Source organism: Dermacentor albipictus, chromosome 2, assembly GCF_038994185.2.
Source record: "Dermacentor albipictus isolate Rhodes 1998 colony chromosome 2, USDA_Dalb.pri_finalv2, whole genome shotgun sequence".
Lineage (NCBI taxonomy): Eukaryota > Metazoa > Arthropoda > Arachnida > Ixodida > Ixodidae > Dermacentor > Dermacentor albipictus.
In genome coordinates this window covers 107,237,669-107,257,056 of record NC_091822.1, presented here as the reverse complement: position 1 = coordinate 107,257,056, position 19,388 = coordinate 107,237,669, and the positions used below count along the sequence as shown (strand labels likewise).

General features: G+C 52.6%; 1 protein-coding gene across 1 annotated transcript in view; it reads right to left on the bottom strand.

Moving 5' to 3' along the window:
- LOC135914896 (uncharacterized) overlaps window positions 1–19,388 on the bottom strand; it is a 364,873-nt gene that overhangs the window by 333,315 nt on the left and 12,170 nt on the right. Inside the window, exon 2 of the mRNA XM_065447822.2 lies at window positions 7,379–7,476. Coding sequence (XP_065303894.1) covers window positions 7,379–7,476 — 98 coding nt within the window. The remainder of the gene's footprint in view (window positions 1–7,378; window positions 7,477–19,388) is intronic.

Here is a 19,388-nt window from a genome sequence, read left to right as displayed (position 1 = left end):
CGCGCACTCTATTGTAGCACACCTTGAAGCAGCCTGTGCGCATAAAAACAGAGCTACAAATGCTGACCTCACGCCAAGAAAGACAGCTGAATGCAGGCTTCTTATGCACATCGTTCGGGCTTGATAAGTGATGACGCAGTGGGTAGCGGAGGGAGTCGGCACTGTAAACGTTAAGCCGGCGTGTCATCACTGTCAGTTTTATGGCTCCGCTTTCGAATGGTGCGGGCAAGTGATGCAGGTCCCTTATGTTCGAGGCGGATTCAGCATGCCTTTTTAATCATTCATTCGAGCGCGTTATGGCGTCTGTAGGTTGCAGTGGAAGGTTACGGTTCGGGCCGATCTTTAGAAAGGCACAAGTGCTGCACGCGAACGCTGCGTGCTTTATGTCGTTGCCTAAGTTAGCGTCCCCTGCTTGATTACCAGAAAAAGCAGTAATAATGGCACCTGTTGAGGTTCCGAAAAGAGGGACGTCGCCTGTCGCGGACGACGTAAACGCATAGCTCTGGCCGCACAGCTGAACGAATCACAGGAGTGGTTCTTGTGGGGGGTAGGAGGAAAGACTAGCACTATTTTCTGCAACCCATGCGGGAGCACGGCTCAGCGCCAGCAGGGCGGGGGAGATGGGATTAAAAGAGAGAGAGGGTAGGAGGGAGAAAGGTAGAGGGTGGTCCTAGCAGCATCAGAGAAGCCCGGCAGGAAGGGCCCAGTGGGTTCGACCGGAGGAGTAGGCTGGAGGCAGACCGTATAGGAGGAGGCCCAGTAGAAATGAAGTATAGTGGTGAGTTGGCATTCTACTACTACTACTACTACTACTACCTAACCTAACCTAACCTAACCTAACTTTTTTTTGTGAACTAATGCGCGGTAGCAGCAGCGATGCCATCAGCGTATACCCTCGCCTTTCTCAGGTTGCCTCCCTCCTGTGTAGCTGACCATGAGACGGCGCTTGACGTTGCCGACCTTGCGACAGCCAGTGTATGTTCAACATGACGTATCCCACTCTTGCTGAAATTGTAGATTTTCTTCGCTACAGTGGAACCCTGCCGCCAGTTGAAAAGACGCAGTGTGATTAACTTGCTGAGGTCACTGCTTGTACAAACGTAGAGTCGAAGATAGTACCTCATAATGAAAAGTACTGACGTAAAATGTTGACAGCCGCTTTAGTATACGCTAAAGAAGACCAAGGCGAAAGCATGCGCACTCACAAGTCATTCACTGAATTGTTTTGACATTCTCACTCGAATGCGCTGTTAATTCCTATTACTTGTTTTCTCTTTACTAGTTTTCGTCTTGTTCTCCTTTGCTGTCGCCTGGAAAATGCCACTTGTCCTGCGTGATTTGTGCGACGTTAGAACCAAGGCGGCAAGTCTATGAAGAAAATTAAGATAGGTACGCAGGTTCATTGAATGAATTTGTTTTATTTTATCATATTTCGGGTCGCGTAGACCTCGTATTTCATCGTCAGATGGATACAAATCTTTCGCAGCGGTGGTAGTTGTGGATCTACGGACATTACAATGACCTTGTTATCAGTGAAGTACCATCCAACATACTTGAAATCTTTTTATGGAAGTTTCACTGTGGAATGCCAAGTCGATGGACGTGCCTCGAATCGTTGACGGGACTTGTTGTTGCGTGGCAAGGTCGAGACCTAGAACGGTTTCCATGCGCTTGAGAAATGCTGCATTTGTCTGAGCGCTCTGGTAGAAATCACCCACCATAATTATTGGGTAGGGCATAATCACAGGGCAGGGTTGGACAGGTTCGGGCCGCGAAAAGCACTTCACTCGACGTAAACTTGTGACTCTCCCGCACCGCCGGACTCCTGACAAAAGCGCCTGACCAAAGCGCCTGGCCGCCAAACTTCGCGTTTAAGACCAAGTGGACACTCGAGTTTCAAGCCATTCTTCGCTGCGTATAAACGTTCCTCCGATTCGCGCTCCTTGGTAAGATGTTGAACCCAACTTCTCGGTGCTCATGCATTACCGCCACACGACACTGTGCTTCCCGAGTGTAAAAGTGCGCGAACGCCCTTATATTGTTTCTGAACAGTTGCGACTTGCAAGAACGACTCCAGTTTTTACGAGTGTCACATACTTATTTGATCTTATGATATTCATGCTTCTGCTGTAAGGTCATATTTCTCATGACCCCTCCTTCATTTGTGTTCCTTTTATCTCTCTAGGGATAGAGTGCGCTCTTTACTTTGTTTATCGATTAATTAGTCAGACTCCCACTGTGCTCGCTCGTCTCTAGTGGCTTCCAGAGCTCCTTATTTATCACTCAAGATAGCATTCCGTAATCTCCCTATCTCTCGGCTCTCAACAGTTTCTCTAGTTATTCCCGTCGCAGTTGCCCCCAGATTGACGCTCGGACAAGGCATTGCTCGGTGGTTGCGCCTGGGGTCCAGCGGAGCGTCAACTTCTTAACCTATTTACTAAAACCTAAGTTGCATAGTACTAAAGCCCACAAAGGCTTACCCGCTCCACTCATGTGTGTCCTTTTAATGGGATAAAAGCTATTAAACAGATAACAGGTAAAAATGCAAGCATTCCTCCAAGTTCATCCCGCAACCGATGATAACGCATTCCAAAGCGTACCAAATAAGTTTGGGCGACTGGTGACGTTTAGCACTACTTAGCAAAAGTTGCCGCTCGCTGAACAGATTGGTGCCTTTAAAAAACTTAGAAATAAGTAGAACACCTCTTCTCCTGAATATCCAGTGTTCCAGCGGAAAAGTTAAAAGAGAGAAAATAATGCAGAAAAAGGCAGGGAGGTTAACCAGAGGTAGTTCCGGTTGGCTACCCTGCGCAGCGGGAAGGGTTTAAATCCTCCGCAGTAGCCCACGAAGCCACTCTTCTTCAGCCTGCCAAGGACGGATGCTGCGCTCTTCCACGAATTTTGGGCATTTTAAGAAGAAATGTTTGATATCACCATGAGCGTTCGGGGGGGGGGGGGGGCGTCTCCTTCGCCCCCACGCCGGCAATGCGAATACGATGTATTCAGGGTGATTCTGATCTGACGAGTCTCTTGATAACGCAGCGCTGGTACGACGGTAACCATAAGGAGTGAAAGTGGTTCACGACGGCTGCCTTAAATAGTCGCCGAGCGTTCTTTTTTTTTTTTAGGTACTCTCACCATCGGCCTGTATGCTAGTGCTTGATGCGCAATATACAGACAGCCGCTGCATTTCCAGACATGCCGATGTGCGATGGAGGCCCATGAAAGCCCGGTTGAAATTTCAAACTGCGTAGCTGCTTCAGGCTGCGTAAAGAGCGCAGTAGGCAAATGTTCTGCGGAAATCTTCCCTGAAGTACCAGGAGTGCTGCTGGCTTACGGTCCGACAATATCATTACCGGTTTTACTGTCCAAGGTTTCAATTTCGGCAAGACAGCTTCGGTCACGCTATTTTCGTTCACCGCCGTGGAAATAACTCCTTCATGTCGGTTAGCCCATGAGGCACTCGTGCGCGGTATCACTCGTGCGACAAGACAAGCACTCAATGCTGAAGAAGTTAGATAAGATGTATGGACCGCACCCACAAATATATATTCACTGACGCAGTGGCGTAGCCAGAAATTTCCTTCGGAGGGGGTAGTCATGTTGCAGATCGGCCTCCTGCTTGCAGAATTCGTCGAAGGATCAAATACATGAATAACAACTGCATTTCCATTGCCAAAGATGCTGCAAACGAATTATAGAATGCTACGCTGTGTCAAGACAAGTAAAATATGTATTCTTTCATAAAATAATATATCCGTACGTCCCAAAAATTTTGCCACAAGTAACTGATGTCACTTCTTCCATGTTTTTGTCTATTTAAAAGGTACCGAAGATATCACACTGTTTTTAGAACTATACCAGTTTGTAACCAGCAAACAGTGCATGCCGCTGATATGAAAAAGCCGGCCGATGCCACGCCCTGTGGGAATCGATGTTATGCGAAGCAGTGTGCCTACCAGTTAACGCCTACCAATTTAACGATGTGACCATGAGAGCACCAATGCATAGGCGGCTGTCTCATGGACTACATGACACGCATATCATGAGCTATCATTTATGTTCGTCATACACTCTTGTCATGCTATGCCAATTTTGTTACTGGTGTTGGGCTGCTGAGCACGAGGTCGCGGGATCGAATCCCGGCCACGGCGGCCGCATTTCGATGGGGGCGAAATGCGAAAACACCCGTGTGCTTAGATTTAGGTGCACGTTAAAGAACCCCAGGTGGTCAAAATTTCCGGAGTCCTCCACTACGGCGTGCCTCATAATCAGAAAGTGGTTTTGGCACGTAAAACCCCAAATATTAAATTATTATTAATTTTGTTACATGCTAAGTTAACAAAAGAACCATGAGAGCACGAAGACGTAGGCGGCTGTTTCATGACCTACATGACACACGTCATGACACTCATGTCATGACCGATCATTTACGTTCGTCAGACACTCTTGTCAGTTCGTCAGGCACACTATCCCAATTTTGGTACATACCAAGCTAACGAAACGACCATGAAAGCACCAAGACGTAGGTGGCTAGATATATACTGTCAAAGTGGCAAATGTTCGCCAAGAAATATATCGCATTTAAAACGTAAAGGCCATAAAATGAACGAGTTGAGGACAAGTATTTCATTGAAGCGTCCTGCAGGACCATACAAAAATTTTCCAGTCCAGTTTGTTATTTAAGAACCTTGTTTATACACATTCAAAGGCCAGGGGGAAATGTTAATAACGCTGTTATTCGTTCCAATGTATTGCGCAGGAGCAGCTGCCACCAATCGTGTATTGTGAGTAATTGCACCGAAATTGTCGTCGCAACAGAGAGCAGATATAAGAAGCATGAGTTCTGCAAAATATACATTAGAACTGCGAAAATACACCTTGATAAAGGGCAGAAAAGTGTCATTGGAAACAAAGTTCACTGTATGTATACACAAAACCTCGCAACAAGATATCTGAATATGAGGGGAAGTCTCCAATAAATCTGCGTATATAAGCAAAAGTCACTGCATATAATGCGTCAAACAAGGCAAATAAACATGTTGCTCATTCACAGATTCACAGATTACAGAATCCTAAGTCCCCCCTCCCCCTGCCTCCGCTCCCCCCCGATGCATCGCGCGCGACAGGAGGCCGCGCTTCCTCCCCGGTTTTCTCCCTTGCGCACACAAGACTGAGTCACCATCGTCCGCTCAACCATCCTCCACCCTCCCCTACGCTTTCACTCGCACATACAGCGTGCGGCGCGCGGTGACGATCTTATCGCCTTAGACTTTATACGGAACTTGACGGTGACGGCAGGAATGCAGCCGGAGTGTCCATATATTTGCAATTGCAATATGAGTATCCGGCAACTGAAGAGTACCGCGGCCAATTACTTTCCGCAAAATAAGAAGTAACAAAATGGAACTTTCAACATGCGACAATTTGCTGCGCCGCAACACTGTATTTTTTTTTGGGGGGGGTGGGGGTGGGGGGGGCACCGAAATGAGGAAACGCGAAGGAAAGCATGTTGTCACAATCGAATGCCTACTACTTCGGGCACCTAATGTGGCTACCGAAGGAATATAGAAGAAAGCGTGAGACGCTTGGTGCACAGAGAACGATACGCATACTGTTCGGTATATATCACACACCGGCGAGACAAAAGACTTTGCGGAGAGGTTGCGATAAGATCGAAGTGAAGACGGTGCCCTCAATCGAACGCGCTGCAGTACGTCGAGTACTCACAGTAATGGCAGCGAGCGATCATTGTTTCTTTTTTTCGTCTGCTAGCCAGAAAGCGTTCAAAACTCTGCCACGCCAAAATCCACTCGGCTAGAGAAACATGAACGCGCACCGAAGTGCGCCGTGCGGTGGTCGGGATTAATGCCCCTAAATAGTCGGGGCAACACGACAAAAACGCATGCGCTCTGGCTGGCTCTGGCAGCCCGCGGGTAGCGACAACAAGAAAATTGAGCAGGCTCAACGTTTCCTCGCAAATAAAAGTGAAAGCAGAAAGAATAAATAACAACGTAGTTACCTTTGTTGGATTGAGTGTCTTGACATGGATGATTTGGCGCAGAGGAAAAAAATGTTGATATTTTTTTCCGTGACATGACGGCACAAATGAACCACCGCAACGCTTCGTCTCATTGGACCTCGCTGCGTGCATTGTCAGCTTGTCTCATAGTGTGTTGATTTGGCTTGTCTCGTTGTATGGTCCGAAGTACGACTTTAGAAAAGTCGATGCACATTTGGCGTCAAATGATTATACGAACATTCAACCCACAAAGTTCCGGAATTGAAGATGTAGAGCACGACTTCGGAAATGTCAATGCACCTTTCGCATCAAAAGTTAATAAAAACTAGATACCCGTAAAGTTTCGGAATATAAATCCATGCGCTCCGTAGATTTCGTGGCCTCCGTGAGATGCCGCGACGAACCCACTCGCCAACAAAACGCCCTTTGCACCCTTTGGGTCGTATCTTGCCACACAGCAACAATCGTCATCTTTCTTTTCTGCATTTCCTTTCTTTAGCGCTGCGAGCCCGGTACTTCGAAGTCACGAACGCATGCGCGTTATCAGCAAGAGGGGGCATTCTCGACAAGAAAGCAGCGGGCGCGGTGTTTTAAAGAAAGGAAACGCAAGCAAGGCAGATGACGATTATTGTCGTTTGGCAAAGATACCCCCCAAAGGTTGTGTACATTTGTCGGAGAGTGTGGGGCTTCTTGCATTTTGTGACTCCAGGTGCATGGACCTTACCACGAAATCCATCCTGAGTTCGCAATGTTAGCGCCGAAATGTCTTTTTCAGCCTCTAAAGGAAATGTCTTTGCGAGAGTGAAAAAGACATTGTACGTAAATCCAGAATGATTTCCGACGCCGGGGATTGTTTTGGTCGGCGGTGCATGACAGCACAAAAATATTTCGGTAAGGGGGGAATGGGGAGGGCTGAAGCTCCATAAGCCCCCCCGTCCCCTGCCTACGCCCCTGCTTACGGCTCTATCGACGTCGAAAGAGAGGCCAGCGACTTGATTTAAATTGATGCTTAAAGCGAGCATTTGTGGTCCCACAGTGAAACATCGAACAAAATTCAAAATGTTTAGCCTGTTCCGTCGGTATTCTAACGATGCTAATGACGTAAAAAAACTTAAACGAAATGTTTGGCATACGCAATCAGTTTTTGTGAAAGGGTCGGCCCTAATCATGACGTCAACTTGCGCCTTGTTCACTTTTATCCGCATTCCGTGTTGGTATACGTCCGGTACACGGCGTGCTCAGCGCGGCTCAACGGGTGAAGGGCAGGAAAAGAACGACGGGAAGCACTGGTCACGTTATCGGGGCCACCGGAATGCAGCACACCTTGATTTGCGGTCCCGCTGCGAGAACACTCACCGTTCCGGCACCAGCCATGCGGCGCAACGATGGGCGAACCCCTGCTTCTCGGGGGGGAATGGCGAAGATCGCTGGTCGGCGGAGTCGGCGTTGATCACCTGTGTCACGAGACAGAGGAAGAAAAATTATTGAGTCACTTGAAGCATGGAGAAAGCTAAGCAGAAAAAGAGAGGGAGAGGACTGAGATGAGAAAGCCACGGTGGTTAACCGGAAGAGAAACACTGTTTACTACCCTATATCCTAATAAAGGGGTGAGGGGTTTAAAGTGAGATAAAGCGAAAGAAAGCCCGCATGCGCGAGAAAACCAGAACAAATTATGCAGATCGCACGGACTGTAGAAATGAACGTTATCCGAAGCATCTTGCAGGTGGCTGGCTATCGGGCATCGTTAGGAGTTCCACAAGGAGTTAAAAATTAACTAAACGTGCCAAAACTACGACAATATTACGAGGCACGCCGCAGCGGGGAGCTCCGGAGATTTGGACCACCAGGGGTTCTTTAACGTGCACCTAAATCCATGTACACGGGTGTTTTTGCATTTCTACCCCATCGAAACGGGGCTGCCGTAGCCGGCATTCGACCCCGCGACCAGGTGCTTAGCAGCTCAACACCGTAGCCACTAAGCAACCACGGCGGGTTTCACAAAGAGTGTGGGGTCTTCGGGTCTCACAGGAGTACCGACCACCGCGGGTTCGAGCTTAGCGAGCCACAGGGCCGCGTCAGCCGTCAGCCTCTAGCGCCGCTGCGCGCGAGCTCAGGCCACAAGGGGCTACCGAGCGACGCATGCAAAAACACAGTATTGCCCTAAAGTGAAGGAAGCCGTTTATTGTTTACAACGGCACCCAACACTGCACAAACGCCCGGTCCCGGGACGGCGGGGAACCAAAGGGGTCCCGCACCAAGGGCGAAAAATACAGCTAGGGGCGCCTGTAGCACGTCGCTGCGAGAGCACAGGCTCAAGCTGGGACGCGCCGCTAGGAAAAGTCCCGGCGGCTATGCTACTTGCTCTGGCGATAACCAATGGGCCAACTCGCGAGAGCTCGGGCAATCTCCTTCGGCTTGGGCCTCCGATGAGTGCGGCTCGGCGTGGTACGACCTCGCGCGAGCACTAGGCACCCGTTCTTCGGCTTAGCGTCAGGATAGGAAACAACACGAGGTACGCGCTCCCCGCACGGGCAAAGGCGCCGTGCGTGAGCTCAATCCTAGTCACAAAGGTGTCGGCGGATGAGAGAGAGCATCGTACGTACCGGGTGCTGTCCCAAGGAGAAGAGAGAGCCCGTACCGTCACGGCAGTAGCCACCAGGGGCCGCTGCGTGACGTCACTAGCTCCGCCCTCACCCGCGAACCACCGCGCGAGTGGAGCGCCACCGCTAAAACTGGTTCGGAGCAAGGACGAGGTAAGGATTACAGACATGGGTGAAATGCGCCCGCGCAATGGCGCGTCGAATTCCCCAAATCCCCACATCCTCCTCTCCTTAATTGCCCCCCTACCAGTCTGGCGAAGAAGCTGGTAGGGGCTAATGCACCAAAGACAACTGAGCCTTTCATGCACTAGCTAATTGCTACCTCAGCCCAGCAAGCACTATGCGTACACAAAAAAAAACATACATACAATGATAATATAAAAATAATAAAAAAATACACTCTAAAACACAAGAAAGTGACGCCGCCAAGGGGGGGGGGAGAAATCTTAACCAAAAAGTCGGCTGCTAGCGCGGGACAATGTCCGGGGGTGCGAAGGGAACGCGGCGCGTATAGTTCTGTGGCTAGGGTGGTGGCCGAAGTCGCGGGAGTTGCGAGCGTAGGCTTGATTGCAGGCCACGTTAACGCAGGAACGGGCTCACTGTTGTTCCGTCGAAGTTGCCGGTGAGCCCGATGAGTTCCGCTTTTCGTGGTGGTGGTGGTCCCGAACTCCAGGTGGATGGGGCAGGACACTGCCAGGTCAGCTGGCCACGCCGCCGTATGCAGGATGGATGGGCAGCCACAGCGGCGGCTGCAGGGCGTTCGCACGGCGTCGGCGACTGCAGAGCCGAGCTCCTGGCGTGATGTCATAGGGTCCCGTCCACCAAGGGTATCCGCGGTGATCCGATGGAGTTGGTGCGGCTCCTTCAGCTTGCTTCAATGAGCAACAGCCCTCACGCACGCACGCACGCACGCACGCACGCACGCACGCGCACACGCGCACACTCCTCGTGGCACCGCGCCTCACTCCTCGCCGTCCGCCATGCCGCCCGTCGGCCACAACGCGCCGCGCCGATCCAGGCGCGAAGCGTCCCTCTCACCCGCACCAACGAGTCAAGGGGACCACTGTCACCCCCCGCGCTGCAGGACACGCCAGTCACCGACCCCTCTCTTGGCAAAAAAAAGCAAGGCAAAAAAAACGAAAACGAGAAGAAAAAAAAAACCACACACACAGAAGAAAACAAGAACGCTCAAAATCTATGTACAAGTAACAAAAAATGAACTATACAACTCTACACTTGAAATACAAAAAAACAATAATTACACTCAGCATGCGTGCAAAAATAAAAATTAAAAAAATGCACATTGCTACTACACACTGCTAACAACTGTAGCAGAAAGCTGGGCTGGGGCCAGCTTCTTTTCGTGCACTGGCCGCAAAGAAGCTAACCCACTGAGGCTAACCAATATTACTGAGGGCCTTCGGTGGCGGAAAGAGTCCGCCGTGAGGCGCGATATCACACAGGTGACCGTCTCCTCAGGTTGTACCGGTGCGTGGTCCGAATGCGGTCCTTCGCCCCGGGTGTGCCCTGTTGCTTGCGGGTGGTGCCACTGGGCACCGGCGCGAGCTCGTCGGACCGCGACGCAAAGGCTTTCAGGTCGGCGATATGGGCACGGCTGAGTTTTCCCGAAGGGGAATCCTTCAGCAAGTACGCGAGCGGAGACCAAACTTTCTCTACTCGGTACGGACCAAGCCACTTAGGAGCGAGCGAGGCTGAGAACCCCTTGCTCGCGTCGCTAAGAGCGTGGTTGCGCTTCAGGACTAAATCACCTACCTTAAATGAAAGATAGCGATGTTTCCGGTCGTATTGAGCCTTCTGCTGGGCCCTGGCCGAAGTCAAACTCTGCCTTGCTCTACAGAGAGCTCGACAAAGTCTGTCCCGAAGTGCTGAGGCGTACGCAGAACAGTCTGCCGGCGCCTCCTCATCCCCGAGCTGACATTGAATGACACTGGTCACCGGGTTTGCCAGCTCCCTTCCAAAATTGAGGAAAGCGGGAGAGAAACCAGTCGAGCGATTCTCGGCGGTTCGGATTGCGAACGCGAGCTCACTCAAGTGGTCTGCCCAATCCTTTTGACTCACGGCAAAGGCCGCCAACATTGGTTTGAGGGTTCTATTGACCCTCTCTGTCAAATTGGACTGGGGATGGTAGGTGATTAATTGGTAGGTGATGGCAGTGATTAATTCCCAGGGAACGGCACGTAGCACCAAACACCCGAGCAGTGAAATAGGACGCGTTGTCCCTAATTAGTCTTTTCGGAAAGCCGAACCGACAAAAAACTTCCTGTAGCCTCTCCAACACCGCTCGCGCGGTCACTTTTCGAAGCGCAAACAACTCCACCCACTTCGAAAAATGATCGACGACTACCATCAGGTGTGTGAACCCCTGCTTACTCCTGGGGAAAGGCCCCATAAGATCGCAGGTGGCCACTTGCCACGGAAGCTCACTGTCAATTGGTTTCATCAACCCGGGCGGCTTGCCACCCCTTGATTTCACCGTTTGACAGACGTGGCAGGAATGGCAATAGCGAAAAATGTCACGCTTTATGCCAGGCCAGGTCACAGTTTGGCTTAGTTTCGCAAAAACTTTGGAGCCACTCAAATGACCGGCCAAGGGTTCGTCATGAGATGATCGCAACAGTGCGCTTCTCAGACCCTTGGGGATAACCACCTTAAACGAGTCCACAGCCTCGTCATCGGTAGCTATGTATTTCAGCAGGAGCCCATCGTGATCCAGCAAATATGAATCCGCGGGGGACTCAGCGACACACGCTGGTTCCGGCCCCCCTGCGCCCGCCGCACTACCAGCAGCGTCTCGGCGCTCCGTCTCCCTGAGACCGTCGCTCACTCCGCGACAAAACGAATAAATTTGCTGGGCCTTCAGTAACTCTTGCCTGCTGAATGCGATTCCAATTCTCCCAAAGGGGAGTCTGGTCTCGCCCCCACTCAGGACTGCAGGCAACGGCGTCGTGGGTTCGCTTTCGAGAAGCTCCCCCGCTCGCTCGTTTTGCGGCGCGCTGCTTGCCTGGAGAGCGGAATGACAGGTTTGCCCGCTTGCGGACTCGCCTCTCCCTGCGCTCGTTTCGCCCCCGACGCTTGCTGGCGCAAAGGCACCGGCAGTGGCTGTAACACCTGGAGGAATGCTCTTGGTGCACAATGGGGCACGGGATAGCGCGTCAGCTACCACGTTGGTGCTCCCCATTTCGATACTGCACTGAAAAGTCATAATGCTGTATCAGGAGAGCCCAGCGCGCCAGCCGGCCCGCAGGCTCACGGAGCCGCATCAGCCAACTGAGCGCACTGTGGTCTGTCTGCACTACGAATTTCGTCCCATCAAGGTACACATCGAACTTACGTAGTGCAAACACGATAGCGAGGCACTCCTTCTCGGTCACGGAATAATTCCTCTCTGCCGGAATCAAGGAGCGGCTGGCAAAGGCCAACGGCTGCAACACACCATCGTATTCCTGTAGGAGGACTGCTCCTAAACCCAGATCGCTCGCGTCGGTCTGGACAACGAACGGTCTGGTCAGGTCGGGGAGTCTGGGCTGCGCTGTCTCCGCAATGGCGCTAGACAGTTGGCGAAAGGCCTGCTGCTGCTCAGGTCCCCACTGCCACGCGGCCGACTTACCCAAGAGCTTGCTCAAGGGTGCCTGCACTCGGGCACAGGACGGAATGAATGACCGGTAAAAGTTGGCCATTCCCAAAAAGCGGCGAAGGCCACGTACGTCCTTGGGCGCGGGGAAATCGAGGATTGCCCGAAGTTTCTCCCGGTCCGGCTCAATGGAGCCTCCGCCCAGCGTAAACCCCAGTAACTGAACTCGGGTTTGCGCTAGTTGGGCTTTTTCAGGATTCAAAGTCATCCCGGCGGCCCTCACCCTCTCGAGCACATCGGCAACATGGGCCAAGTGTTCATCGAAGGTTTGTGAATAAATCACGATGTCGTCGAGGTAGCACATGCAGTATGACCACTTTGCTTCCCCGAGGACGCGGTCCATGAGTCTCTGAAAGGTCGCAGGACCGTTGCATAGACCAAAGGGCATACGAGTAAACTCAAATAACCCTCTGTGGGACGTGAACGCGGTCTTGCACCGGTCACGTTGATCCATCCGGACCTGTAGGTAACCTTTGGAGGCATCCAGCGTAGTAAAGTACCTCGCACTGCCCAGGGTTCCTACGATGGAGTTAATCGTGGGGAGCGGATAGGCATCCTTACGAGTCACTCCGTTCAGACGGCGGTAGTCTACGCACAGGCGATGACTGCCATCTTTCTTAGGCACCAACACAATTGGAGACGCCCAGGCGCTATACTAGCGGCGGATAATGTCGGCCGATAGCATCTCGTCCAGCAAGCCATCGATCACCTGCCTCTTGGCTAGGCTGACGGGCCGGGGGTTACACTTCAAAGGAAGCGCGTCTCCAGTTTCGATCGTGTGGCTCGCCAAATCGGTACAGCCAGGTTGATCGGTGAAGAGCTCTTCGTGCTGGCATAACAGTGCCGACAAGCGAGCCTTCTGTGTATCATCCGAATGAACAGCACAGGCGGCCAGAGGATGTGGTGCCCCTTCGTGCCGTGTCGCTCGATCCCAATGGGGACTTTGAGTCGACAAGCGCATAGCGCAGGGGCCTGCCCCCGAATTCTGCGCGCGACGCGGTTCGTGCCGTGCCTCTCGTTCCCAAAGGGGAGTCGCAGCAGGCGAGCGCACAGCTCGGGGGCTTGCCCCCGAACTTGGCGCGCGGCACGTTTCCGACGCCCCATCTGCACAGGCAAGATCGGACGCCGGCGGGCTGATGAACGGCTTTAGCAACGTGAACGGTCCGTCGCGATAGCCGCCATTCGCATTGTCCACAACGATTCCAGTTTTAAGGAGAAAGTCCCTTCCGAGGATCACAGGGACACTGAGCCCGGGGAGATGAACGAAACGCGTGCGTCTCATTCGCTCTCCCCACCTGACAGTCAGCCTTGCGGCGCCCGCCGAATGGGCCACGCCTTTCGCAAGACTGAATGTCGTTCGGCAATCCCGCAAGCGCACTGAGTGCTTCTGCAAGTGGGATAACACCTGTTCGCCGAACAACGAAGCGCTTGCGCCCGTGTCGAACAGCGCAGGAAATTCGCGGCTGACAATGGTCACCGGAATGAAAGGCGCGTGCGCCCCGGCAACACAACCTGCTCGGTACGCCGAGGGGACAAGCAAGGTTTCGGTCACTCGTGCCTTCACGAGTGACCCGCGCTCCCGTTTCCCGACCTCGCAGGAGGCCTGGGCGCGGTGCAGTCCCTTGCTATATGCCCTCGTTGTTGGCAGCGAAAACAGCGCACTCCGCCGCGGTACCTTTTTTCCCGAGGCGGAGCGGCCTCAGCTCCCTGCCGGGGTCGACTCGCTGCTTGACCAAAGGGCCTGCTATCACGAGCGTCCACCTCTGCGATGCGTTGGGTCGAAGTGCGTCCATTTCAGCGGCGTTTTGCAACAGCGTTTGTGCGCCTGCTCCAAAGGGAACCGTTGGCGCGTTAGCGGCATGGTCGAGCAAGGGTGAACAGTCCTCCAGCTCGATCAGCGGCGCGGTTTCCACGGGGATACCGGCCGCGGCGCCGCCAGCCCCAGAGCAAAACGGGCTCCTAGCGGGGTGCGCCTGCTGTCGTTCACAGCCGCCACTTGAGGCAGCTATACGTGAATTGCTTAGGCCGCTTGCAGCCAGCGTCGACAAAACAGGTGCGCGCTCGAAGGTTGCGCCACTGGGCACAAACGAATGTACTCCAAAGGGAGACGAATGAGCGAAATTCGTGGCTGCAGCATTGTAATCCCCACAGGGGGCCGTGGCAGACCACTGGTTTTGGCTGCTCATTTGAGTAGCAGCCATCGGGCAAACGTCGGAGAGGGCTAAGGCCCCGTTTCCGTGCCGCGCTCCGTAAACTCCACAGGGAGCCGATCGTGAGCGCTGCGACATCGCACTGCCTTGCATTCCGAAGGGAGCCGTGGCAGACGAATGTGCTGGTGTGCACTGTTCGGGGAGGGCTCTGGCCCCGTTCCCAAACAACGCTACTGCTCCACTGGGAGCTGGTACGTAGCGCCTCGTGTTGTCGTCCCCACAGGGGGCTGCGACAGGTGAGGGTGCATAAGTTCGCTGCTCAAGGGGAGCACTGGCCCCGTTATCGAGCAACGTGGCCTCTGCTCGCGGTAACAAAGGGCAAAAGTCCCCTAACAAATGACAAAGGTCACTCGGCCTAGCAGACATAACGCGGCAAGTATAATATGCAAAGGCGTACTAACTCGGCTAAGCACAGACAAAGGCTTAATGAGCCTTTGAATCCGCGTTGGGCGCCAGTGTGGGGTCTTCGGGTCTCACAGGAGTACCGACCACCGCGGGTTCGAGCTTAGCGAGCCACAGGGCCGCGTCAGCCGTCAGCCTCTAGCACCGCTGCGCGCGAGCTCAGGCCACAAGGGGCTACCGAGCGACGCACGCAAAAACACAGTATTGCCCTAAAGTGAAGGAAACCGTTTATTGTTTACAACGGCACCCAACACTGCACAAACGCCCGGTCCCGGGACGGCGGGGAACCAAAGGGGTCCCGCACCAAGGGCGAAAAAAAATTGGAGGACGCTTAAGCTTCGCCTTCAAGAGTGGAACGCGATAGCGTTCCCGTCGACCCGCCAATGGGTGTAAGACAATGGGCTACAGGGCAGCCATCACTTACGAGGCGCCCCGCATCAGACGCGGTGAGCGTCGAGCCACATGGTCGAGCAACGCGGCGTTCGGCGCAGCAGCGAAACGTGCGCCTGAGCAAGCGGAGCGAACCAAAGAACTCGGTATCCCGGAGGGGGAAATGATGCACGCCAGCCAAACGCCGTGATCGGCACGGGCAGAGAGATAGAGAGATAGTGATCTAAAGAAAGGAAGGACGCTTGATTCTACAGAGGGAGCGAGCCGCGACAGCTCCAATGCGCGCGTGGCGCGCCATCTGTCGGGGCAGCGCCGTACATGGAGAGGAGGGGGTCTTCTGTGTTTGCCGCAAGATGGCTCTCCGTGTGCGGAAAGCGCAGAAGAAATGCAGCGAAACGCGCTTCGCTACTCGTGTAATTGCGACTTCTGTAAGTTACATGTTCATAATTACCGATATACACCACAGTATAACTTTCCACGGCTCGTTTCGAAGGCAACACCGCATTCACTAGAGGCGCGTTTGTACCTTTTGGAAGCATCGAAATCGTGGCTGAGTGGTAGCGTCTCCGTCTCACACTCCGGAGACCCTGGTTCGATTCCCACCCAGCCCATCTTGGAAGTTGCTTTTTATTTATGGAGTGTATGCCGTGATTTATCGCTCACGGTCAACGCCGCAAAACGCTGACGCCGACACCCGACGCCGACACCCGACGCCGACACCGACACCGACGCCGACGACACCGGCTTTTCTGCGACACGAGCTTCTTAACGCTATCGCGTTAATACAGCTAGGGGCGCCTGTAGCACGTCGCTGCGAGAGCACAGGCTCAAGCTGGGACGCGCCGCTAGGAAAAGTCCCGGCGGCTATGCTACTTGCTCTGGCGATAACCAATGGGCCAACTCGCGAGAGCTCGGGCAATCTCCTTCGGCTTGGGCCTCCGATGAGTGCGGCTCGGCGTGGTACGACCTCGCGCGAGCACTAGGCACCCGTTCTTCGGCTTAGCGTCAGGATAGGAAACAACACGAGGTACGCGCTCCCCGCGCGGGCAAAGGCGCCGTGCGTGAGCTCAATCCTAGTCACAAAGGTGTCGGCGGATGAGAGAGAGCATCGTACGTACCGGGTGCTGTCCCAAGGAGAAGAGAGAGCCCGTACCGTCACGGCAGTAGCCACCAGGGGCCGCTGCGTGACGTCACTAGCTCCGCCCTCACCCGCGAACCACCGCGCGAGTGGAGCGCCACCGCTAAAACTGGTTCGGAGCAAGGACGAGGTAAGGATTACAGACATGGGTGAAATGCGCCCGCGCAATGGCGCGTCGAATTCCCCAAATCCCCACAAGAGTTACCACATGGACCAAAGTGCTTGTGTAAAGCAAGAAATTATTAGTGTGATGCGAGCATGTGCATGGTGTTAAGACAGCAGCAACACGGTGGTGACGACGACGGTGTGACATCTACGGCATGGTTTGCAATACGGTCACACGGCGCCGTGTTTACGACATGCCAATTGCTCGGTTCCTTAAAGGCAATTGAAACGCGAAAGCGAGAAAAACAGTGCCGAGTACTGCGATTAAGCGTTATACAATGTTGCGAACCTATGTCTCTGTCATGTGGTGTTATGGTTTTGCACCACTGCCACCCCCTATTACGACTTTGAGGTGGTCCCGTAGCGCTCGTCACCCGTTTCGTGACAGAGCGTTGGTAGCGAAGACTCCGAGTCAGGCGTCGGTGAGAATAACGAAAGGGACTTTATGCATTATATACAGGTCATTATACAGGACAAGATCGGATCGGCACGGGGGCCGAGAGCTCACAGCAAACGCGACTCTTCCCGCACGGCGACGTCCGGCGAAAACGCGTGACACATCTCACTCCACTCGAGAGCGGCACTCAGCTCCTGGTGTGTCGGCGGATCCGGTTTTCCAGGCGGCCGCGTCCGGCCTTATAATGCCCCGAGAAACCATTGTCACTCGAACGGCCCAATACAAAGCCAGCACTAGACGGTCGTCCGAGAGGTCCAACCAGTGACCGCGCTGGCCCCCCGGTTCAAAGTTGGCGGGCGCGGTGACCTCCAGGCAAAGGGAGGTACGGCGCCGGGCTGTCTGGCACTTGGTTGCACGTTTGGACATGTCGCTCGCCGATGCTTCTCCGCAGGACAGCGCTGCCTGACGGCTCAGCATCTTGACTTGTCAAGGGAGAATTAGAGCGCTGTGCCTTTCGGCGCAGCCCCGGATTTGTCCAAAGGGCGTTCGCAGGATAAATTCTGCATCTTGTAGATTCAGAATCCGGGCTTGTGGTAATGGCACAACAGTGGTCTGTATTATAAGGCATTGATGGCATTAGTATACTCCGGCAATGAAATGCCCAAACATAGTCGACCTGGTCAGCTCTTCAAGGCGGTACAATGTCGCACAGTTACTACGCTGCGTTAGCTGCTAGGAGAAAAGGATTGGGAAATGTGGGCCGCCCCCGAATGGTGGTGCGTTCGAAAAGAGCTTCTGAAAGCGCGAGCTGTCACTGTTAAATTTTCGCGACATAATAACAATAGAATGAAGACTGTTTTACCTGAATTTGAGAGGTGAACTAAAGCGAAAAATACATTTAGAATACATTTAAGTTTGTACAACTACGTGGAATTACATTTTTCTCTTTCCAGCTTTTTGAACCAGCGTTTATTCTCAACAATAAGTTGCACCAGGAAGAATAAGAGACGAACTTGATACGAAATATATTCATTTTAGATTGGTATTTAATAATACGCTATTATTTATTCGATGAACAGCACTAAGTGGTTCTCTAAGCGCTAAGGTTCGTGACCTCTCTTTGTAATATTATGTGATTGTTCAAACATCGTGTTAAAGTGCTTCTTTGTTGCCCGCCATGTATAAACTGCTTCATTGTAAGATAAACGCTGGCTGAAAACATATTGCCCTACATAATAACTGCGAGTCATCATCACACAGAAACGTAAATGACGTAGTCACTGCATTACAGTTGACACACAGAAAAATCTTACAGGCGTGGATGACCACGAACATTGACTAAACAGGTAGCACGCCAATTCCCTACTTTCTAGCGGCACCGACAGGGCGACGAGGTGAGACAAACCTGATCCCAGTGAGGCGAACGTTAACAAACGTCGTTTCAAGCGACAAATACAGACGCTGCACGTAATAAAAACAATTATATAAACTGTATTTACTTATTCCAGTGTTCAAGAGCAGGCCAGAGACTTGCTAACACGACAGTTATATCTGCCTTAGATTTACTCTGAATCGTCTTTTGTTTTTTGTTCTTGTTTTTTTTTACGAATTTGTAGTATACCGAAGACAACCGATGCATGGTCTCACATTGCTACGTATTGATATAATAAATGTCTCCCTAATTAAATGAATCATATAGGACTACGTGACTGTCGACTACACATCGCCTGCTCGAATCAAGAGCTCCTATTTCTTTTTAGCAGCACCTCATCTTCACTATTGCAGAGGTTAACAACGCCACCCGGCATAAGTGAGGTGTCCCTCCTCCCCCACTCCCCCCAGTCCTCCTCACCCTCCCCCGGTCTGTTTTAACTGTTACTACCGTCGACTAGTTTCTCGAAACACTTAGAGATATTGAGTCACCTACCTCGCAACCCCGAGTAGCCATCGCAAGAGGCAATGACATTGAGCAGGAATGCGTAGGACTACGAGCAATAATCCTGGCACAGTCGCGATTTTCACGAACACCGGCTTCGGGTGGATGGAAGGCGACGAAAAGCACAGACTTCGAGTAACTCTGAAGCTGTAGATGAAAGCAGTGACTTCAACTATCCTAAAAGTGCAGCAGTGGCCATCGCAGGGCAAGTAGAAGCGTCCTGTTCCTCTCCCCAAATTCAGCGGAAGAAAGGCATCGCAAGGCTTCAAGTGTGCACCCGATACTGCGGACGAAGCTGCGATGTGTATATATATATATATACAACGCCAAAGTGCGCCCAAAGCGTGGATTACGTGACCGTCGACTACACATCGCTTGCTCGAATCAAGGAATCAAGAGCTCCTATTTTTTTTTTTTTAGCAGCTCCGAAAGCGGCACGTATCAGAGATACGAGCTACGACCTCTCGAGCTGCGGA